The sequence below is a fragment of the Galdieria sulphuraria genome (assembly GCF_000341285.1).
Source record: "Galdieria sulphuraria unplaced genomic scaffold scaf_80, whole genome shotgun sequence".
Lineage (NCBI taxonomy): Eukaryota > Rhodophyta > Bangiophyceae > Galdieriales > Galdieriaceae > Galdieria > Galdieria sulphuraria.
The window spans coordinates 1-9,763 of record NW_005178395.1 but is presented as its reverse complement, the minus strand read 5'-3'; the positions used below and the strand labels follow the sequence as shown (position 1 = coordinate 9,763).

At 34.9% G+C, this 9,763-nt stretch overlaps 1 protein-coding gene across 1 annotated transcript; it reads left to right on the top strand.

The window, feature by feature from the left end:
* Window positions 1-6,503: 6,503 nt before the first annotated feature.
* Gasu_61130 (archaeal ATPase) lies at window positions 6,504-8,767 on the top strand. Its single transcript, XM_005702706.1, has one exon. The coding sequence runs from the start codon at window positions 6,593-6,595 to the stop codon at window positions 8,708-8,710; it is 2,118 nt and encodes a 705-aa protein (XP_005702763.1). The 5' UTR covers window positions 6,504-6,592; the 3' UTR covers window positions 8,711-8,767.
* The last annotated feature ends 996 nt before the right edge of the window (window positions 8,768-9,763 follow it).

Sequence of the window (9,763 nt, the reverse complement as noted above, 5' to 3'; positions counted from 1 at the left end):
TACCCAGTGATGCTTGGTTGGAACGAAATAGTATAACTAAAAGCGCTTCAAAACAAGTAGTAATCAATTGAATCAAGTACAGGTTAATGTACTTATATCTAAACAAACAACTAGTTAATATCAAAATATATAAACTGGTAGTATTATATTCGTGGCACTGCAAGGATACATTAGAATTCATCGCTTGAGTGGATTCATGAAAACTATCTAGGATGAAATGATCAACGAAAGCTTATCCAATATTGCGGAGGAATAATTGGACAGTCAAACACTATCAAGTTTTTTTCAAACCAAGTCTTCATCTCCCTAGTCCTCTGTATTTCTAGTATTAGGACTACTATTAATACTATATGGCAAATCGTTTTTCTCGGGATACGGACTGATTCGTTCTATAAATTCAGTATAATCTCTAAGAATTCAAAAGTTGAATCAACCATAGACGACATTCACTTATGAAACAGAATTTCTTCTTGATGAAATAATCGACTAGTAATCAACAAATGACTAACTCTTGCACAAAAAGTCATTTTAAATGAGCAGTATCAAGAAATATCTTACTTTCTTTCCAATGAACAGTAAATCATTGAATTCAGTATGCAATTCAAGTAATATAAACCAGTAACCAGTTTCTAGTTACGTTGAGGAGGAAGAAATCAAATAGACCTTTTCTTACGTATCTACTGGAATAATTAAGCCATATCCCGTTGAGATTTAACTAGAAGTGGTAAGATTCAGTAGTACTCTCAAGCAAGTGATTATTACTTCCTTCAATACAGCTGTAACCTGAATTGTTTCGGGTATCACTCTGAAATTAGATTCAAATTCAACTCATCAATAGAAACAAGGTATTGGTACGGCATAAATACATTGTTATTTATGACTTGCATCAATTGTGGTAATAGTTCAAGATTAAGAGGTGGATGAAAACCACCAAAGGTTGCGAAAAGTTCAAACATTAAAGGATATACGATAGGATCCTGAAATTAGAACATGACTATTAGTTTGTGTTTTGCTGCTACTTGTGTAAAAATCACAGAGTTGTTTTTGTTTGCTTTTTGTTAGGATCAACCTCAAAATCTGTACATCATGTGTCTGATATTTTAACCCTGTGAAGCCAGGGAAGCATTCATTTACTTCTTTTCCTTGAATTTCTTTCAACTAACCTTTCTATATTATTTCATTCGAAAAGTATGTACTATGTAAAACGTAAATCTTGTCTTTTATGGCAATTCATATTAATAAGGGAAAACAACCAGTATTTCGTACTAGGACAAGTTCAATTTCTATTCCCAGCAAATCGTTTGTACAGAACTTTGACAGCAATCTAGTTGATTCTTTCTTTGAATTTACATTATCTCGCAGTCTTTGAATACTACTTTTTATCATATTCATCTCCTTTCTTGTAAGAACATATTACAACTCTAAAGAACAAGATTGTCACCATTCTACAATTATGACGATAAAGAAGACAAAAAAAGAAATAGAGATATTATCTTATCCTTATCGACTAGATGACTACTCCATAACAACCTGGTCTTAGGGTCGAACAAGTAAGATGGAAATGTTCTAAAGCACAAATAATCATAAGATGGTTTCAAAATGAGAGCATTACAATATGTTCAGATAAATCAGTAGTAGATTCTAGATCACAGAAAACAGTATGTTGTACACTTTCATGATACTGCAAGTTCACTTGTGAAAGATTACTTGTTTCAACTGACGAAATTGTCTCGAATTGATCACTTGGAGTATCAATTGCCCATCCCTACAAATGCAACGCAACTATCGGGGGACAAAGAGATTTTATGTGATTGGGATTTCCAATGAAAAAAGCTTCTGAAAGGTTTTTACGTCGACGTTTTCGGAAAAGAATTGACGACTAGTTGCTTCATCATACTATCATGAGATAACAAATAAGTTTGTTTCAAGAATCAAAAGGTAAAGATTTTTCTCAAACATGTAGAAGAAAAATCGAAAATCGACCATTAAAGCAACTCGATACCCTATTTGTTGTTCAAAATCAGAACCGTATTTAGTTCTACCGACAGCAAGGTACAGGAATAGCTTTTAAATGTGCAAATAATGCCCTTTTATCTTCTAAAGTCAACAATACAATTTTCCTGTATGGTAAAAAATAGGCCAAATTCGTACTTTTATGACAAAAACTATTATTAATATTCCATATACTACTAACCAATACACTATAACTTTCTCTTGTTGTTGTTGTTGTTGCTGTCTGTTTACAATTCGAAGCAAAAAAAACAATGACAATTCTCCACTCATGCCAACAACGAAGAAAACAGTAAAAGATAGAAACACGAATCATTCTCTTTGTAGAATTGATGACTGTGCCATACTGCAGTAGGCTTGGGCTCATATTTGTTGTTGTTGCTGTGGTTGAATTTCGAGTAGTGGCGAATGGTTTGATTTTGCTGCGACAGTCGAAAAATGTTTTAGGTTCGTGTCAATGTATTTGCAAACCACTTTGATCGTCTGCGTATGCTTTCTAGGAATTATCTACCAAAAGTTGGACTTTATTTTCAGAGTCAAACCAAAACTCTAGTCGAACACGATGATATCAATGTGTGCACTTGTGTAACCTTGTAGAAGTTCAACCAATCCTTCGTGAGTTTCTTTAAGAGCTACTTTGTATACTATCCAAACGCAAGCTGTTTGCACAAAATGTGAAGTCTCCTTTTCGCTTTTTGACAGCTACAACTACCACTACTTTCAACAGCATGACTTTCAGTGTGTTGAAAAAAAAACAGATCAGCAGCACTCTTGACACGGCAAGTAATGTTTTACACAAGTCGCCTTGTATCCCATTCATACCTTCCTACTACTGTTACCCTCCTATTCAACTATATAAGGACCAAAGACGATTTGCAATAGATGCCTTTCAGAAACACCATTAATACTAGTTCCAACTTTATCACTCTTACGACTTAAATATCCTTTTAAACATATTTCACCCTCGGTAAACCCCGTAATTCAAAAAAACAAAGGCGTCTCTCAAAACGGACTAGTAGCTACAGTCGCTATCGTCAAAACATTTTACCAGGTGGACATAACCATGACTTTCAGCAATGCTCTTTTGCTTGCTTTATTTCACGGTTCCCAACAAGTTGAGTATATTTTGAACTAAAAACTGTTCCCTTGCTTTCAAAATTCAAGTTTATTCAGCTTTCGTTATCTAAAGCCCCACATCCATGATATTTCAAAATATATACTCGAATCAATAAGAATTGATCTAAAAGCACAACAATACAAACAGCCATTAAAAATGTGCAATGATGGACTCAAGACTTTCCTATGCTATTCTGAGAAATGCCTGTTGCAGAGTTACAGACCGATTTCTCCATCGTGAAAAGAGTCATATAGAAGGCAAAAAACTAACATACAAAAAGTTAATCTGTGAACTGACCAAAACACTCAACTGAGTGTCTGACTGGTTTCTTGTTCTTGTAGAATATCTTTGAAATAATAGCCCCAAGCCTGATTCTCAGAATCTCAACAACAGACTACAGGACTTTCAACTGCTAATAAATACGCAAAACTGCTCTGAAACAATTATCGATAGAAATAAACAAACTTGTGAGACAACTAATTGATTAATCTACCAACACTCAACGACAGCTTGAATTCCTCTGTCTTTGCTCTCTTCTCGACAACGCTAATCTCAAATTTCCATACAAGACCAGAAGTGAAATAACAACAAGTGTTGCATAAAGTATATAAACTCCAAAGAGATAATAAAAGTTGTAAATACTAAAAAGAAACTACAGTCTACTTGGAACTCAGAGCTCAGGACTCGATGGACTGTTCTAAAAGAAACATTTGAAGGGCTTAAAAAAGAAACGTAGATAATAGAAATTCACTTGTCCAACTAAAACAAACGACGAATTCGTTTTAGAAATTAAAGTCTGAAAAGTTTCACTAGCAAACTTGAATCAGGTCCACAGCGTTGACAACACTCACTGAGCCTTCCTTTTTATCCAACAATCAAACCATTGTGTTCATTTCTAATTGGATTGTTATGAGAAGGATTGTTTTGTATTGTCTCCTTTCACTGGAGATATATTATTTTGAGTGACTAGTGAGTTTTATGAAAGAAAATATTCCACTTGGAGATATGTAAAAAGTTTCTGGAACAATAAGTGTGCTAGATACATTCAATCTCACATTTCAGTATTGTTGTGAAACGAGAAGAACAGTGTCGTATCAAAGGTCCTCTCAACTCCCTAGCGACACTGTAGCCTTTTAACAGAGTTGAGTTTGATCAATCTTGTCTCTGCAAGGTAAATTTTAAACTTCTTGTGACCCTATTTTGATAACAAATCAAGAACGGGTTTTGCTACAACTAGTTTTTGACTCGTTCTCGTTCTGAGAGCCTTTCTTTGTTGGTCACTCAAAATTTAGGAAAAGTGCTTGACGGTGTAAAATTGTCATTTTCTAATTTCAATGACATTAACTCTGTTTGGCTTGCATTGTGAGAACTAGAACCTTTCCTTCTATGCAAATTACGCTCAAGGAGCAATCTTTGTTCGATTACGAGTTATAAAGAAGAATAAATCGTATATTCAACTCTAGAATTGGAAAGTATACAGAGAACAGGACGATAATAAAAAACTGACCAAAGGTTGGGAATACTTTTGTCTATACACAAATTCGTACATAAACTACTTACGTCAAGGAGGATCGAACCTCAAACGATTCAAGGCTATTGGTTCGTTCTCCACCTAAAGAACTTTTTGAGACTTTTTGACTAGTATAACAACGGTAAAAGTGGTGATGCTTTCGCTTCTCCTTGCACATATATTTCAAGATTCACCTTCTTTGTTACTTTGCCAAGAGGAGATGAAAGATTCTTATTTTTCCATTATTTCTACGTTTATATTCTTTTCTTTTCACTAGGAGACGAAATTGATCTAATATATTTAAAAGAACAAGACCTTTACCAGTTTGGATAATCACAATATCAATTTGACTCTGCACAATTTTATTCTGCTGAATAATACAAAGTTGAAAGAGACATTTTCCTTCTTTTTAGAGCAATTTGGATAAAACTTTATCTTTTCTTCTTTATGTTTGACTTGTCCCTAATGGAAATGAACGTTTCTTGTACATGTAGACAGTTTGTTTATACAAAACTTTGAGTTGTCTTTGATTCTTGTTACAAATATCTAAGGAGAAGCCTCCACCAACGTACCCGTCAGGTTATATTTCGCGAGAGTCTTCTGCCTAGTGTCTAACACGAATAACTTTTGTATTATGACTCATTCAACGAGCTGATGGATGAGAGAGTGGGAAAAGAGTAGGAGACAACTGCAGCGGAACAAATCTTTCCTTGAATTTGCAGAGCTTTTAAAAGTTTTGTTTTCTTCGTACTGGAAGAAATAAGAGTTCTCTTGGAGTTATCCATGCCCTAAGGCAGCTTTGTGTTTTATATAGTTTGCTTTCTTATCTATGTTCACAATTTGTGGTTTCTACAAAGTTCAAGAGGAGGCAGTGAAAACCTTCAAACCTAAACAGTCATGTTTACCTTCAAAAACACCTCAACTATATAGTGGGCTACCTGGAAGAGACAATTCAACTATGATTCAAATGCTATGATGAAAAACGAGAAGAGAACCGATAGAATAGATTCAGTTGGACTGAATTGAACTTTTTTGAAAATAAGTTTTCTCTTAGCAGAATCCACAATATCAAATGTCACTATTGTCTGCAAGTATTTTCAGAGGAGAAACAGGAGTTGTTGACTCCTACAGAAATTGAGTATTGATGATACACTTGTGTGAGTCATTGTTGTTTCTGAGATTTGATAAAACCACGAGATATTTTGGATCCTTCTTTGTACATTTATTTTGCTTTTGTCTTTTGCTATCATCAACTTTTGTAGCTTTAGTGATAAGCTGCTACTTGTCATGATATTGTAAGAAAGGAATTTGATGATTGCTGAGAATAAAGCAGTGTTGTGCTTGCGGGTTTCTGCATTTCTACTAAATAATAATATTTCAACTGGAGCTTTTGAATAGACTACAGAAGAGAATGACTTGGTTCATACTCTAGTTCCGTGTTTCGAAATGAAGCAAAAGTGACGTGAAAACTATTCCATAAGATACAGAAAATCTAGAGAGAGACGTCTATGGAACAAATTCTTCATGAACAATCTATATTGCTCGGAACTCTCATGACTACTCTCGAAAATTCTGAAAGAAACTTTCTTATCTATGTGAGAATGGGCCATGTTTAATAGCTTTATACTCTCAAAGAGCATAAAAAACTTGTGAAATAAACATTGGCTTCCTTCCAATCGTTCTTGTACCCTATGAGAGTTACCATTATATTAGCATACGAGAATAAAAATATCGATAGTTGAAAAAGCCATATTGATCGTTCTTCCATAGTTCAAATCATCTCAGTCCAAGCCATAAAGGGTATGATATAGTCATCAGTTGATAAAGAGAAGAAGTTGGATTGGTATCCTTTACTGTTTTCCTTGTTGTTGTTGTGACCGACAAACAGTCAATCGTTCATTTATTTATATTTGTACTCCGAAATAAACAGAAGGTTGTTTAATTTCTCTTTGGCGATGGCGAGTTTGGATGAAAAGTGGAAAGCTGTGGTCAAGTTTGAGTCTGTTGTGGTAGATCGTGAAAGAGATGTTGTTCGAGTGACAGAAGAACTGTATGATCTTCATAAAGGCCGAAAGCAACTCAGGGGTGTAACAAGTAGTTGCGACTATCGCTTGACCATACCATTTGCCCCCCATCTCTTTGGCTCGGGCAAAACGACCTTTGCCCGAACCTATTTGGAGTTGGTGCAAAGGTTTGGTGAAACTTTTCTGTCGACGTTTGCTTCGGACCCTTCGAGGAGAACCTTTTTGGAGAAGCTGAAAAGGGCTTCGTTGCTTTATGCGGATTTAAGGGAGTTGAAGCCCACAGTCCCCATAGAGTTTTTTCGAAACCTAAAGTGGGCAGTCTACTATTTATTGTACCGATCAGCTTGTAATCAGATGGGTCTACCGTTTATGAAGCCTGATGAAGCCTACAGACACATTCCTCCCTATCCAAGCTTTCTAATTCCAGAGCTACAGAAGACTTTGGGCATTCCTTCCGATCAATATCTTCTTATAGCATTTGATGAAGTTGGTGTGTTTGATACAAAGGCAACTTTTTTTGAACTGGAGAAGAATGACAAAGGTGTGGTTCGACCTTACAATGACTTTTTCGGTATCATTAGTCAATTGTGCGAAGAACCCGACTTGTTTTTTATAGTTGTTGGGAAAAGCAAGGGTTTAAGTATTAAGAATGATGTGGCTTTTGGGCTATCAAGAGTTATATTACATTTTATCCCTTTATCACCTTTGGACGCTTCCAGTATCGTTGAATTCCTTGAAAGGAGTCTTCTAAAGACACCTACTCAAGTTCCGGTTTGTAATGTCTTATGTAGTTCTTCATTTTCAGTAAATGAATTGGCAGATTCGTTGTTGGAATGTACAGGTGGAGTTCCTGGTTTGTTGACTCGTGCAGTAAATATGCTTTTGAATTATATAATAGCAAGAAACCAGCCTTTTATATCGAAAGAAGAATGTTTGACTTGTATGAATGACTACGATTTCCGAAGAATTTGTGCTGAACCATTTGTGGAACGAATATTGAATTTGGACGAAGATAGAAAAAGTGTTTTTGATTTACTTTTGATGATGGCTCTTTATCGTATACCGTTTAAAGTAGATGATAGATTGACCTCGGAGTCCTTTTTATATGATGCCGTAACTGAGATGGGACTATATCGATATCCTATTGACCAGAATACTTTGCAAATTCTTATTCCAAAAGTATTTGTTGGAATCTTCAAGAAGGACCCTTCCATATCTTCTTTGGAAAAGATACTTCTCGAATCACTTGATGTAGAACCAGTAGATTGTTTCTTCTATTCAAAGTGTCGTGTATTTGAAGGAATTGTTGCTTTACGACTAGTTTTGATGTTGTCTTCAAAGAATCGAAATGAGTTGAGGGAATTGTTCTGTCAATTGTCTCCAATATGGAAACAAATGAAACTTCCAATCAGTTCAGTATCACCTATTCACTATATGAAGTCTGTCGTTAGTTCTAGAGAAACAAGAAATGAATCGAACAAGAGTCGAAGAACTTTTGCCAATACTGAGTGGAATAAGATTATTCGAGAGACACTTTATTTAGAGACTATTTACATTCCTTTGGACGCTACTTCTCATAGTCCTGATATTATATTCCAATTACAATCTCCTGTGGAACCCAAAGTTCTTACTGTTGGAGTTGCTTGTAAAGGACGTTGGAAGTCGGAAGGAATTGGCTGGTCAGATATTATAGATGAAGCCAAGAAATTTTTATATCCTGTTTATGATCAAGTCTTATCCAGTGCAGTGGATTCTCATCATTGTATGCTTATTATCGTTAGTACAAAGTTATCCTTGAATGTTTCTAATGAGTTGGGTAATCAAAGTCGTTGTTATTCCAGTGGAATGTTTATTGGAAATGATTCTTTCAAAGTACCTGATAATTGTGAACTTGTTATTCTTTGTGAAAGAGATGTGGAAATGCTGATTGACGAAGAAATATTGAATGGACTTGAAAGAGCATTTCATGTTTCTCATAATCCTACTTTTTGGGATTTTGGTTTAGATTTACTTGATAGAATCCGTAACAGTTTCTTAAGTTGGCAATAGATTCTAACTCAATCCTTCCCTTTGTTTTGAAGAGCAAATAAAATTGTTTTGTATGTTTGAAACTTGGTTACATCTTACTTGCTTGTCTTTTGGACACCATACAGTCTTCCTTGAAAAGAATTTGTGAGCTTGTTATGAAGTTGGCTTATAATCGTTTATAATTGAGCCATTCTACATTGCATTTAATAGCATGATATGTTCTGAATATCATCAATGCTAAATATGGGACAATTGTGTCCGATTACTTGAGTCATTCTAGCCATTTTTGGTCTTTGTGAAAATAATTTTGCTATTTTAATGCATCTCTAGAAAACTTTGTTGGAAATGGTTTCAAATGGCTGGGAAGTTTGTATTTGAGAGATGTGCTACACAGAAGAGAGATTGGCCTTGTGCTCCAATTGTTTTAGAATCTTCTATGCCTTTTGTCTTTTTTTAATATGGATTGAATATTTGTTGACATTGAAGATTTTCTAAAATGTTTCTACTTTTCAGCATAAACTCAGAATGAATGGCTTCATTGGTCTTTCTCAAAGGCTACTGGATAGGTTTCTCACCCAAACAAATCGCGATAGAATATTGAGACGTGAGTGATGATGACTTAACGTGAGTAATGGAAAATTATGCTACAAACAAGTTTTTCTAGGAAAGATACAAAAAAAGACCAAAACTCCAGGATTGTCTCTTGGAAAAGAAAATATGAAAGTTTCTCAAACAAATCTCCATCAGCCGGAGATTCAATATGCTTGAGTGAGCAACCCAAGTTTCCTGTAACCAAAACATAACATTTGCTTTGCTAAAAGTTGGTATGAGTCTTCAACTACGTTAGGTTTGATAGAACCACAAGTTGATCGGCAAGACAATGTAAATTGTTGCACCATAACAATTTCGTTACAAACTTCAATGATGGAAGGATGACGAAACTTTGTTGAATCGATCGAAAAATGCTTTGTTTTCATATAAACAGGATAGGAAATATTTTATTAAAATTTCTCAATATGTTTGAATTTGTTGCATTGATTCCTCTAAATATTCGTTTTGAGTTGGGACATTTTT

Bases quoted from the DNA above. Each gene is read 5' to 3' on its own strand.
- Gasu_61130 (XM_005702706.1), top strand. From the start codon at position 6,593: ATGGCGAGTTTGGATGAAAAGTGGAAAGCTGTGGTCAAGTTTGAGTCT.